Source organism: Lynx canadensis, chromosome A2, assembly GCF_007474595.2.
Source record: "Lynx canadensis isolate LIC74 chromosome A2, mLynCan4.pri.v2, whole genome shotgun sequence".
NCBI lineage: Eukaryota > Metazoa > Chordata > Mammalia > Carnivora > Felidae > Lynx > Lynx canadensis.
The window spans coordinates 112,175,405-112,189,474 of NC_044304.2; the positions used below are offsets into that span (position 1 = coordinate 112,175,405).

The following is a 14,070-nucleotide window of genomic DNA, read 5'->3' on the forward strand; positions in this document are numbered from 1 at the left end:
CAGACCACCTGACCAAAATAACTCTTTTTTTTTCCATTAAGAGAAACAAAAACAGCAATTTTGAATTCAAGATTTTATGGGTCCACGCTGAACGTGAACTAAGGCAGAGGTAATGAAAGGTAATGAATCACTGGAAAATGCACATGCAGCTTCAACCAGGTAGATCAGCCAATGACTCTAAATGTCTAGATTGAGAATGTGGCACACCATCATAAAACTATCCACTTAATGACTGGATATTGGGGCTTTCAAAATTTAACCTTCTCAGTATCACTGTTGAATCAAAAAAATTATAAAGAAAAGAAAATGTTTTATATATACTATTTCTTTATTGTGAATGTCACAGAATAAATTCCTCTCTAAAAATCTCTCTCCTCCATGTGCACCTTCATTAAAGCTTTTGTCCTCTCTATCAACCTGCCTGTATAATCTTACTCATCTCTCCTAAGGACCAGTTATAATGGTATTTACTACACAGACCAATATACATATTCAGACAAACTTTTAACACACACACACACACACACACACACACACACACACACACACACACACATTTATAACTGTTTTAGGAAAGTATAGTGGTTTCAAATGTGGCTTTGGAGCCAGAAAGATCTCAAGTCCCTTCTTGATACTAACCAACTGTGGGGTCTTGGGCAAGTCTGCCAGCCTCCCAAAACTCAGTTTCCTCTGTTGGTACAATGAAGATACCAGCTAGCTATACTTACTCCATAGAGTTTATGGCTGAGATAGTGTGTATAGGGAGTTCAGCATAGGGCCAAACACATAGATAACCCTACAGGAGTGTTAGCTATCATTATTATTATTTATAAATTCATATTTTAGCTAATTTTAGGAATATATTCTTGATTTCTCTTTTTATTTTTATAAAATACTGAATCTCTATTTTAAAGGCAAGACAGTTTATCTACTTTGTATCTCTCCATTGAGCCTGTATTACCCCATTGAGTAAATACTATGTCGAAAAAAAAAAAACAACAAAACAACGATCCTGAGAGTTCTATTAAAACATGAGGATTAAGGGGCGCCTGGGTGGCGCAGTCGGTTAAGCGTCCGACTTCAGCCAGGTCACGATCTCGCGGTCCGTGAGTTCGAGCCCCGCGTCGGGCTCTGGGCTGATGGCTCAGAGCCTGGAGCCTGTTTCCGATTCTGTGTCTCCCTCTCTCTCTGCCCCTCCCCCATTCATGTTCTGTCTCTCTCTGTCCCAAAAATAAATAAACGTTGAAAAAAAAAATTTAAAACATGAGGATTAAGAAGAGAATTAGCAATATCATTTTTTGGCTTATGATGCATTGCATACGAAAAATGTCAAATTGATAATACGAAGGACATTGATGATATGGGTCTTTTAAAATTCTGATGATATGTTTTAAAAGCAATGCTGAAAATTAAAAAAAAAACACTAAATAGTGGACAGATAGCAATGGACAAGTTAATCAAGCTTGTTTCAGTTTGTTTTTATTTACTTTCATCTTATTGAAGCTTCTCTGATATTTTAAGAGCTATTCAACTACTTGAGAGAGGAGAAGAGATCTCTTAACTGTTACACTCTAACACAAACAGAATCTTTAATCTTCCTTTGAAAGATGATCCTCTGGAGCCTAGTTTCTGGGAAAATCACTCTTGAATTTTAAAACTTAGAAATCAATTATATTATCTTGTAAGAAAATCTCTATATTTGCTATAACGTGACTTCAGTTTATTTGAGACTGCTGAGAGTTTTGTTAAGTTCTCTCATATGTTTGGTTGTAAATATTGCTAAGTTAATAAAGTTCTCTATGGTAAATATATTACTGTGATCAAGGAATACTCACCACAATAAGTTCATAAAGAAACCTCCTGGCGTGTCTAGCTGCATGGCAATCTTCCTTTAACTTCTTTACAATATAGGAAACCTTTTCCGATTCTTTGTCTGCTTGTATTTGATCAAAATCTTCTAGTGCCAGATGTGAGTAACCCAAGACATCGGCTAAAGCTTTCCAATCGTAAACTTTTTCTGACACCAAGGTCAATACAACTGAGTAGATGTACGTCAGTTTTTTAAAGGGTAGGGTAATTTGTTCAAGAAGATTTCTGGTTGTGAAGACATTATCTGACATAGATATTACTTGTTCCTTGGCAATCACCTTGATATTTTTGCAATGTATAAGTCCAACCTTACCTCTCAAGATTCCCACATACCATTCTTTCACTTTGGACTGCCCAATAGCTTTTACCTTACCCTCTCCAAGAAGAGCTACTGTGTCCCCTTTGAAATATTCAAGTAAGTAGTCAATCTTTTTTTGTCTTAGCACTGTCTTCAAGGTTACCCCATAGTTGGTGAAGTTCATTTTTTTGTCCTGAAATGTGGGATATTTAACACACACAGTTGGTAACAATGGAGCAGACCTGATTTTCTTCTCTTCCTGCCAATTACCTGGCAGATTTGAGAGCCTTTTTAGGCTAGGAGCTGGATCAGGTGTAGTGATAAAGAACTGTGTAAGTGCTCTACCATTGGGAGGCTCCACCTGAACACGGAAAACAAACAAGTGCATTTCTCTGGAGTCAACTAAGGAAAATAAAAATTGTTGATTAACTACTTCACCTGCTTGCAACTGCTTTTGTTTAATTTCTTTCCTTTCTCCTTCTGCCTTCACTTCAAAATCAGGATCACATGAAAAAACAGAAACATTTAAATCTTGTGGCTTGTCAAGGAAGAATGAATGCTTCCCCCAAAGCTGAAACACAACCGGAGATGTGTTTTTACCACCCTTCTTAATATCAGAGATTGTAAGCTTTCCTGGCATATAACTGTGTCCACAAACTATAAAAATAGCAGTGAAACTGGGATGAATATATCTGGGCCCATAAATTCCAACTGACGTGGTTTTGTGGATACAATCCCAAATGGTGGCAGCTGGTGACTGAGTAGCTTTAATTTGTGCAGCAACCACTAGATACATCACCTGGCTCAAGTCTATTAGCTTGACTTGAATAATGTCTTCATAAATATAGCAGTTGTTTAACACTTTGAAAGGGCCTTCTTTACGCAAGCTGTGTAAACATACCATTTCTGTCATGACTTGGCTGAAAGGATCCTTTCTCACTTCAGCCCCTATTTTCATCTCCAGCAAAATGGCTTCCATTGTGTTAAGGTTGCCTAACATGATTTCCAATAGTGGGCTTACGGTGCATGAAAGATCATGGTTAAGCGTTTGTGGAGGTTCAAGAAAAGCCCTTAGAGATACCTCTTGGAATTCTCCCACAGCTACATGGCCTTGGGGTACATGAACAGTGATATCTGATTCAGGTAATTGTACTGATCCTCCTTGGTGGCTTAATTTACAAACTGTCACAATCTCTGCAACTTGTGTTTGGGCCCATCCAGGACTCTGACTAATTATATTCAAATCCAGGCAGGAACGGGCCAGCTGGCGCTGACTTAACCAAGCCATTTTATAAGCCTCTCTGTCATTCTGAAGCCATTCTAAGTCTTGTTCTAGTATCTGGTCAGAGTTATGTATATTCTGATGGGCATGTGCTGTGTCATCTAAAACGTCCAAAAGTTCTGAAACACTTTTAGATCTTCCAGCTTTCCGTGGGGAAGACTGCCTAAGCAACTGATGCACATCCAGTTCATCGCCAGAGGAATCAAAAGAATTTCCGATTTCTATTTCTCTAAAAAAGAGAAAAGGATCTTCCTTCAAGATGGAAATATTGTCTCTCTTCTGGTTATTTCTTAGCTGAGTTATGTCATCCAAAAATGGGTTAGAAGCAGACAATTCATTCCAGAATGGATTTGTAATTTTGGAAGCACTATTGCCATGACAGGTGAAAGCATCTGGCCAATTGAGAAGAAATCCTGGGTCTGGACATTCTTGTTATTTAGACAAAAACAAAGCAAAACAAAGATGAAGTGGCGTTCTGAGACACAACCAAGAGTAATTTTCACTATTGCTTAACAATTCAAGACTCTTTAGTTTGCTTTTCGATCTCCAGTGTAACAGCTACTATAAAATTAATGTTAAATTTGCTCAAATTTTGATGTTACAGGAAAAGAGAAACTGTCCTGCCAGTTTATTTTTTACCATGTTTAATGTTATTTTACCTTAAGTCACTATAATTTACAAATAAGTGCTCAAAAATTTATACAGTAATCAGTTGAACACATTTCCTTGAAAATTACCCAGACTACCTACACTTATGCATTATTGTTTTATGTTTTATTTTCACAAAATAAAACCCCTGAACAAACAGAATAATTCAGTCAACTATCCAGATTTTTCTAAACACTGAATATTTGGTCTCAATATACCTAGATTATGCATTTGATGTTTTTTCTTTTCTGATAATATTCCATATGTAAAAATATCAAATGCATCTGTTAACGGCTAAAGCAATTTTGTATTTAAAATTTAAAAAACAATATGCTATTGCTTTAGCCGTTAACAGATGCATTTGATATTTTTACATATGGAATATTATCAGAAAAGAAAAAACATCAAATGCATAATCTAGGTATATTGAGACCAAATATGTGGATCCTGAGAAACTTAACAGGAACCCATGGGGGAGGGGAAGGAAAAAAAAAAAAAAAAGAGGTTAGAGTGGGAGAGAGCCAAAGCATAAGAGACTGTTAAAAACTGAGAACAAACTGAGGGTTGATGGGGGGTGGGAGGGAGGGGAGGGTGGGTGATGGGTATTGAGGAGGGCACCTTTTGGGATGAGCACTGGGTATTGTATGGAAACCAATTTGTCAATAAATTTCATAAAAAATAAATAAATAAATAAATAAATAAAAATAAAAATAAAAAAAAATAAAAAACAATATGCCAAATTAAATAGTAATGCATGTCTTAGGTTATTTCCTGATAACTGCACTGATGAATTTTAATAATGTTCAAGTTTTTTCCAGAAAAATAAACATTTCATGACAATAAATATTGAAAAATTGGTCACCATTAGATTTACTATTTGAAAGGATTCGTTGAACTTTTCCAAGTTTAAAATGACTAAGAACAGGCTTACCATTATGAAATGAAAACATGTTATTTCTTTGGAAAGTAGTTTAAGAATCACCACCACATTAAAATATTTACACATGAACCGTAAAGAATTTCTGTATATCTCACAAATATTAAAGTCATTTTTTAATGATTAGAGTAACTCATACTTGGCCATTTCCCAATAAATACTGGTAACGATTCTGTGGACTTGGTGAAACTAGTACTGCTTTCAAGAAAATGAAAGCCAAATGGCCAGCCAAAATTGGAAAATGAGTTCAAGTAAACAGTCAGACTTTTTTGTTTAATATGTATACAGCTATATCTTGATTGAAATGAGTTTTCAGTATCACATATTAAAAATTAGAAGATGCACTTGAACAATAAAAATTGCATTTCTCTTATTTCCTTGTTGCTTCAACCTGGTTTCATCTCTCTTAAAACTTACTCTTCCTCTGAAGATCAATTCAACTCTTTTATTCTCCATAAAGATTTTCTAGCACACTCCAATCTCTAGAGATCTCTTTAGCCTCCAAATTCATTATATGTACCAGAAATATCATTCACTTAATAATAAAGTTTTGCCTTCTCATAAGATTTACATAATCTGTTGCCTGGGCTATTTTGTTTTGCTCATCTTTTTAATGATAGTGTATTTCTATAATAATTTTATAATTCTTTTAATCTTTTGTAGCTCTTCTCAGAGGTATCCCTCCAATAGTTATTGGCAATGGGTAAAATACTTAAGTACCTGTAATATGGAAATTTCTTGAGGATTTTTGATCTTCCATGTCACATAAATTTCCCTCAGACTTACTTCGTGAAATCCTTCCTGACCAAAAATGGGCTCTTTCATTGGTTAACATTTTCCCACCTAGACAATAAACAAACAAACAAACAAACAAATAAATATTTTACAAGTATACATGTACAAGGTGGCCGAGAAACTAAATTTAAAGTATTCACGTACCCTTAAATAGAAACTTTCATATAACAATACTCTACATAGGTCCTCTATTTCTGGTAGGATGCTAGATTAGATATCCTGAAATATATATTAGTACTTCTCTGAAAAATGCTCAGATTCTAAACTAAAATGTATTACTGATCCCATAAAAAAAAGTAATTAATGAAAATCCCAAGGACAAGAGAAAAGGAATAGTAAGTTGAAACTTCAATAAATTGGAAATCCCTGTTTGGTGATTGGAGGACAAACATTCACAAAACTGGAAAATCTCCCCTAAGTTCTATACATTCAGTGCAGTTTCAAGGAAAATCACAAGATGTTATGTATGTGTATGTGTTTGTAACTTCTTAAGCTTTTTAAAAATTTCTACAGAAAAGCAAAGGGCTAATATTCAAGACAATCCAGAAAAATAACAGAATGGAAATGAAGTGTGCCACCGGATATTAGCACTTATTATCAATATGTGCTAAGTGAGACAATGTGAAATTGGAAGAGAAATAAACTAAGGACATACAATAACCCTAGAACAGACCCATCCCCACACAAAAACTTGCTATATGACAGAAGTGGCCACTCAGAGCAGTGTAGAAATGGTGGGTTATTCAATAAATGGTAAAGATACAATTTGTTTTCATGCTTAAACAAAATTACATTGATTATACAAAAATCATTTCTAAGACATTTGAAGACTGAAAAGCAAAACTTGAAAACTTGAAAATAGAGTCTAAGGAATTATCTTTACATTTTCTGAGAAGTAGATAATTTCTAGGCAAAGAACAAACACACAAAATGCAAACCATATTAAAAAAGAATGAGAAGGGCACCTGGGTGGCTCAATCAGTTAAGCAACTCTTGGTTTTCGGCTCAGGTCATGATCCCAGGGTTGTGAGATTAAGCTCTGCTTTGGGATCTGTGCTAGGTGTAGAGCCTGTGTAAGATTCTCTCTCTCTCTCTCTCTCTCTCTCTCTCTCTCTCTCTCTCTCTCTTTCTCTGCCCCACCTGCTTGTGCATGACACACACACTCGTTCTTTCTCTCTCTCTCAAAAAAAAATTTAAGAAGAATGAAAAGTCCTATAGATCAAAAAACATCATTTACAAAACATAACAATATAAGCCAAAAAGTGGGAGAAGATATTTCCATTACATATGACTGAAAAAAGCAAAAAAGGATTGGATTGTAAAAGACTCCTACAAATTAATAAGCAAAATAAAAACAAAATTATAGACAATTTTGAAAAGACCTGAACAAGCATTTCTTTAAAAGGTAAACACAAATGATCTCCAAATATATTAAAATATGCTCAATTTATTGGAAGCCAGAGGAATTCTAAGTGAGACCACTTAAGGTACAATTATACCTATCAAATTTGCCAAAATTTAAAAACCTGCAACACCAATTATTGGCAACGAGGTGGAGAAAATGGGAACTCATGTACACTGTTAGTGGAAGTGTCAATTGGTATAATCACTTAAAAATCAATCTGGCATTATCTAGGAAAGATGCTTACAGCCTAGTACCCAGCAATTCCTATCTCAGTTGTTTTGTTCTAGTACATTTGTTGTAGTAAAACCTTGAATATGTACATCAGAACAGATATACATGAATGTTCATTATATTAACAACTGGAATCATCCCAATTATCCTTTGCCATATGAATAGATAAATAAATATGGTGTTTTAATTCAATGAAGTACCGTGCAACTATGAAAACAGGAGAATTGCAATTAAAAGCATCGGTATATACTAACTGGAAGCATCCCATTGCTGTGACTCACCCTTCTTCACATACATGTTATCTCTTTGTCCCATGACAACACTGAAAAATAAATATCTTCAGTAAGATTTTAGAGTACAAAAATGAATCTCAGCAACGGAACATAACTGGCCTACGAGGTCAAACAGCTGGTGAGTAACTGACCCTGACATAATTCTTCATTCACATTACTGCTACTCCATAAATTCCGTGACCCAGAACGCATACGCCCCTTTCTCAGACTCGAGGTTCCCAATACTACATTCTCAGACTATCCCACCTTTTAATTCAAACTTCTAGTCATGCTAAACTTTTACTTCTTGTTCTCCTTTAGGCATTAACCACATCTCCTTCACTTTTAACTATGTTTGTCATACTCTTCTTTCAAGTTCCTGACATTTTATTTCAAAGAAATTCGTTCTATTTTTGAAAGGAATCAAAAGCCGTTTCTGGTATCAAGAAAATAATGAACAAAATTAAATGAAGAAAGAAGAGGAAAGGGCAGGGAAAGGAAAGAAAAGAAGGGGGAAAACATGTTTTCCAAACATAGTGGATAAACAAATGCAAAAATTATCTCATAATGTGGCATACTTAAAAAATTCAAATGGTGAAATAACAATTTTTTCCCCTGATAGGCAAAACTGCATGGAAAGTTGGGGTGAAAAGCCAAACTGTGCAATATGCAATTTAAACTGAAGCCTCAAGTTTCCTGGCAGATCTTCAAAATTCTCTGGTTGATTTTACCAAATACAGTGTCAAAAACTAAAGTCCTTGGCACACCATAGGTAGCCAAAACTTTAGAATAGAAAACGAAGTACACATCCTTGAGCAACATTGAGCAAATCAAATTAAAATGAGAAAAAAAATCCTTACATGAGCAAGTATTTTTTAAAAAGATAAAGTACATTTTAAATGGAAAATCAATGTAGACAGAAAGCTCCCTAGACCCCTTAATTTCTTGTAGAGGAAAGAGCAGAAAGGAACAATTTATATCCAGGATTCCTTCAAAGCTAACAACCCTTAGTGTAGAAAATAGTTAATAACCTAGAATAATGCAGTTAAAAGTCCTCAACAACCTAAGAATCAGAAAGGTGATTATGCACCTATGGTCCTGGAGGATCATAACATTTCAGAAACAAAGGCACAAGGTGGTCATTAGCTGGAATTCTTTGTGAGGTAGCCCTCTTCTCCAAATCCTCAAGTAAATCTTCGCTGTCCTTTAAACCAGTGGTTCTATACCTCAGTGGTACCAGAATCACCTGGAAGGTTTGATCAAACACAATTTGCCGGACCTACCTTATATTTCTGATCCAGAAGGGCTGGGGAGGCACCTGAGAATTTGCATTTCTAACAAAGTGGCCAAGTGATGTGATGCTGTGGCTCTGGGTTGGGGAGAGAGGGGCACATTTTGAGAACTACATTCTAAAAACCACCATGCTAAATTCTTTCCAAATAGATTTCTCCTTATTCTCTGCCTGTTCCCACTATCCTCCAACAAATCTTCCTTCTCTCAATCTTTTTTGTTTACACACACACACACACACACACACACACCACATCTTACAGGGCTTCACCCTATGAGTTTGTTCTATGAATACAGGGAGGAGAGGTGGTGTACGGGAAAAGCCTTTGACTAAAATGACCATGATGGTGACCTGTTGAGGTCAGTGCTTGTTTACACAGGTGCAAATAGCACTTGCCATATTTATCATTCCCCTGTGTTTTCTTACAATTAAATGTCATACTCAATGGCAATTGCTTTCTTAAAAGGGGATTTTTTTAAAAAAAAATTTTGTCTAAAGAAGCATGAGTCAATCTTGGCTAGAATGAGTAAGTGGGAAAAGAGCAGTCTACTACTCACTTAATTGGGGACATATTCTTGTCAAACATGCCTTTTACAACACACTTATTCTGATTTACATGATGCATTATTCTTTTCTTAAGAAGCCAATGCACAAAGTTTTGCTTTACATTTATTTTACTATTTAAACTAGGCCTTAAGCACCTGGGAATATTTGCCAACTGTACAACTTAGCAAAAGATCCCAGAAAATTTTGGGGGGCAGAGAGGAACATTTGCAAAAGAGTAGCCAGGGAAGCGATATCATTTAAAGGAATTATTCCTTCATTTTTCAATGTTTATTTATTTTTGAGAGATAGAGTGTGTGCATGTGCAGGGGAGGGGCAGAGAGAGAGGGTGAGAGAGAACCCCAGGCTGTCTCTGCACTGTCAGTGTAGAGCTTGATGTAGGGCTCAATTCCACGAACTGTGAGATCATGACCTGAGCTGAAATCAACAGTCGGATGCTTAACTGACTGAGCCATCCAAGTGCCCCTGAAAGAGTAATTTCTTTAAAATGTGTTTCTTTGTTGGGTTAAACAGGTGATGGGGATTTAGGAGTGCCCTTGTCATGATGAGCACAGGCAAGAATACTTTACTGTACACCTGAAACTAATATAACACTGTAAAAATATGAAGTTATGCTCATATCAAAGAAAGTAAAACATAACATGTTCCTGTGAAGTGCTTATAGTAGCTATTATATAGTGAAAATTGCTTCTTGTAGCCATTTAGTAGGTTCAAAGTATTTTCTAACTATTCCTTGAACACCTCAGATCTCCTTTACATGTTTCCATGTTTTGTTCTGTATTTAACTCTTGGACTATGTGGTATTAAAAATATTTTCATGCGGCGCCTGGGTGGCTTAGTTGGTTGAGCATCCAACTTTGGCTCAGGTCATGATCTCATAGTTCATGAGTTTGAGCCCCATGTCGGACTCTGTGCTGACAGCTCAGAACCTGGAGCCTGCTTTGGATTCTGTGTCCCCTCTCTCTATGTCCCCCAAGCTCACACACATTCTCTCTCTCAAAAATAAATGAACATAAAAAATTAAAAAAAAATAAAGGTAGGGAAATAGAGGCTCACAGAGTTTATTTGCCCAATATTAGGTAGGTACTAAGCGCCAGGGCTAATGGTTGAACACAGGGATATCAGACTCTGGAGAACAAGCTTTGGAACTCTACTCTGTGATTCCTACCCATTGGTCAGACCTTCCCTTCCAGTGGAAGTGAGACCTGAGACTATGCCTTGGGTTTGTTGCTGGAGAGTAGCATCAAGCCTTTATTTTAATCCCTGAGACGTTCACCAAGTTCACAGCAGGACCCACATCATGAGTATGTGACCTGTGTGGCCACACAGAGCCCCACCCTCAGGAGGTCTTCATGCTTAACAGAAGCTCTGCTATTTAAATCTTAAAATATATAATATGTTTTGAGCAAGAGGCTTCCTATTTTTATTCTGGACTGGGCACTGCAATTAAGTAGCCAGTCCTGGTTCATAGAGTTGGCAACCCTTAGTCTTCAGACCCAAAGAAATAACTGTATTTGTAAGTTACCATGAAGAAAGGAAAAGTACTATTTTAGATAAAGGATGTTCATTTTACAGATGATAAATATGAGCAGCAAGAGATTAAAATGAGCTGCTCAAAGTAGCAGGTTCATCACTGGCCAGTTCAGGACTCAAATTGTCATCTCCTAAGTTGAACTCTATAGGGAAAAAAAGGAGGGTATAAAAATAGTTCTACCTATTTTGATGGATGCTATGACTTAAAAATGAGATCCTTTTAAGTTTTGGTGCTATGTAATGTCAAAAGTAATAGTAGTACAGATTTGAAGACCTCAAAGCAAAAAATGATAAACATTTTAACTCAATGAGAGCAAAATAAAGTGGCCCTAACCTCATGCTCCTCCTGTATCATACCTCCTACGAAACAAAGAGTCTTTGAATATGACTTTTAGGCCAAGGCAAGAGAGAACCAAATCCATAGGTAGGGTCAGCCCTCTATACCCTGACTTTACTTCAGTCTCACAGCATCTCTTCTTCCACCACACAGAGCACAACCAACATCCAAAAACACAGGTAAGGGATCTTTTGAAAGTTCAGGGGATACTCCATGGATATCGAAGTGCTTAAGGGAGTATTACAGGCTTCTGATAAATATTCATTGTAAATCAGCAATCTTTTAATAATGACCTAAGCATATAACTGATGATCAGTAGATATATTTTTAACTTGAATATTCGTTTTCATTATATTTTAAGGATGCACACACACACAACCACACACACATATACCTTCCTTTGGTTTAAAAACAATTTGAAAATGCTTACGAATACTCAAAAAACATGGTGTGTTTAAACAACAAGCAAGTGTATATTATTCTTCAGTGAGAAAGTAAAAAAAGTGATTTGGGTGACAGTTGCAGAGAGTTAGTAGGAAACCCAAAATAAATAACTATGAACATCATGCTTTAAGTTCCATTTATTGCTAGCATCAGCCACAAATTTGGCTCTCACTTTCTCAAAGAGATCACAGCAGGGAATACATTGTTAGTTACAAGCCTCACAGTGACCATACCATACAAATAAACCACTTGGCAGAAGCACCAGCCTCACCAGGACTGCTGGGAACAGTATCCTCACCCTGTCTTTTATCCTGTATTCAGCACTGGGGTCTCTTTCATGGAACTCTTTCTTAATGTGTCCTAATGGCATTTTGCCCAAGGTCAATGGGGTCAAATCAGATGGAAAGTAGCAGATCCAGCTAAGCAGCTATCTGATGCCTTAACCAGATACAAAAATACATGTTAGGTTACAAAAAGACAGGATAGATCATCTGATCTGGTAAAACCCACCATATTTAGTTCTTTCAACTGAGTTTCTGTTTCTAGTTCTTAATCCACATGGAGTTAGAGGTTCTAGCTCTTGATGAGGACTGAGAGCAGCACTTTCTCTTGAAGACCCAATCAACTCAGTTAAAAATGAGAATTACATTCTTCTGAAAATTGAGACAAATAGCTCAAATGTAGGCCTGAACAGATCATTCTACCTCTGTATCTGGTGGCTGTGACATGGGCTGAAATGTTCCCCAGAACACAATTGTGTTGTTGCTCTCCCACAAAAGTGTATGGGTACTTTCTAAGTCACAGAGCAAGGCTTTAGTATTTTCATTGTGGAAACACTTAATAAATTTGTTATCAAATTCCCCCTGTTGTCATATAATAGTCTCAGTGATGTGCCTCTCAAGTTTAAGTTTAAACGATGTATGCTCCTAGCAAACCTTCAAAGATAAACTAGCTGTAAAACCTGTCCCTAGTAACAGAACAAGTTCAATTGTTGAGCAAGTTCTTGGATACAAGAACTGTGTAACAGTGACCCTAAGACTCTTTTTCTTGCACCCATCAGTGCAAGAAAAGCTTCCTAGCTTGTATTTTTCAAAAGATACAGAGATCAACTAGTGGTTCAAAAGGGGTGGAACCACAGTCAGATTTTAAAGGTAGCTAATGAAGCTGAACCTGTAATACCCTTGTTTGCAAAGCCCTTTGCAAGGCCCTGGGCATAATTCTGTCTTTTTTTTTTTTTTTGTAAGCTTCATATCCTACAAAACTCCATCATTTAATAGAATATTTGACATTGTGAGATCTCACTGTTTTTCACCTATCAACAGTATTTGTTTTTCTGTTTCTTATATATAAATGCATTTTGGCAAAGTGCAGAGAATACAGGCTTTGTAATTAGAATTCTCTTGTTTTAGACCCTGGGTATAAACTTGAGAAAGTTACAGAACATTTCTGTGGGGTTATTTATCATCTGTAAAAAAGAACAATAGCAAGAATTACATTACTATGTATTACTTGTATTATTCTATAATGAGCCCACAATCTTCATAGGGCAGCTTTAATAGTCAAATGGAATACCGTATAAAAAGTGGCACAACCAGCTGATTCCTTTTTCTTTCTTTTCCTCTAATTTCTCCCTTCTATTATTCCTGAGCATGTAGAAACAAGTTCTCCCACTGGACCCACTTGAGAAGCTTGGGTTCCTCTCCCTCAGATGGCTTGAGACACTGACCTCACTCCCTAGAAGAAAAAAAAAAAGACTACTGACCAGTTGTATCTTGGGGCTCAATCGTCTCTTCTTCACTCTCCATAGAGGATTTTAACAGCTATTTTCTTTCTTTCTTTTTTAATACTTTTTTAAAATATTTATTTATATTTGAGAGATAGAGGAGAGAGACAGTGCATGAGCAGGGGAGAGGCAGAGGGGAGGGAGACAGATTCTGAAGCAGGCTCCAGGCTCTGAGCTGTCAGCACAAGAGCCCAACACGGGGCTCGAACCTACAAGCCATGAGACCTGAGCCAAAGTCGGACGCTTAACCACTGAGTCATCCAGGCACCCCTATATTCATTGCTCCTGCCAGAGGGTATGGTGGAAACAATATAGATTTCTAAATTAGACAGATGGGTTCAAAACAAAGCTTACAAATGAATACAATGGTCTGAGCATCAC

General features: G+C 36.5%; 1 protein-coding gene across 2 annotated transcripts in view; it reads right to left on the reverse strand.

Annotated features, from left to right (window-relative positions):
• MACC1 (MET transcriptional regulator MACC1) overlaps positions 1–14,070 on the reverse strand; it is a 65,652-nt gene that overhangs the window by 17,051 nt on the left and 34,531 nt on the right. The window contains exons 1-3 of one of the 2 annotated variants that reach the window (XM_030308067.1): positions 7,747–7,768; positions 5,755–5,877; positions 1,836–3,877 (exon numbers count right to left, since the gene is read on the reverse strand). In XM_030308067.1, coding sequence (XP_030163927.1) covers positions 1,836–3,877; positions 5,755–5,877; positions 7,747–7,762 — 2,181 coding nt within the window. In that variant the 5' untranslated portion in view covers positions 7,763–7,768. Of the gene's footprint in view, positions 1–1,835; positions 3,878–5,754; positions 5,878–7,746; positions 7,769–14,070 lie in introns of those variants that run through there. The other variant, XM_030308068.1, reaches the window with a different exon arrangement.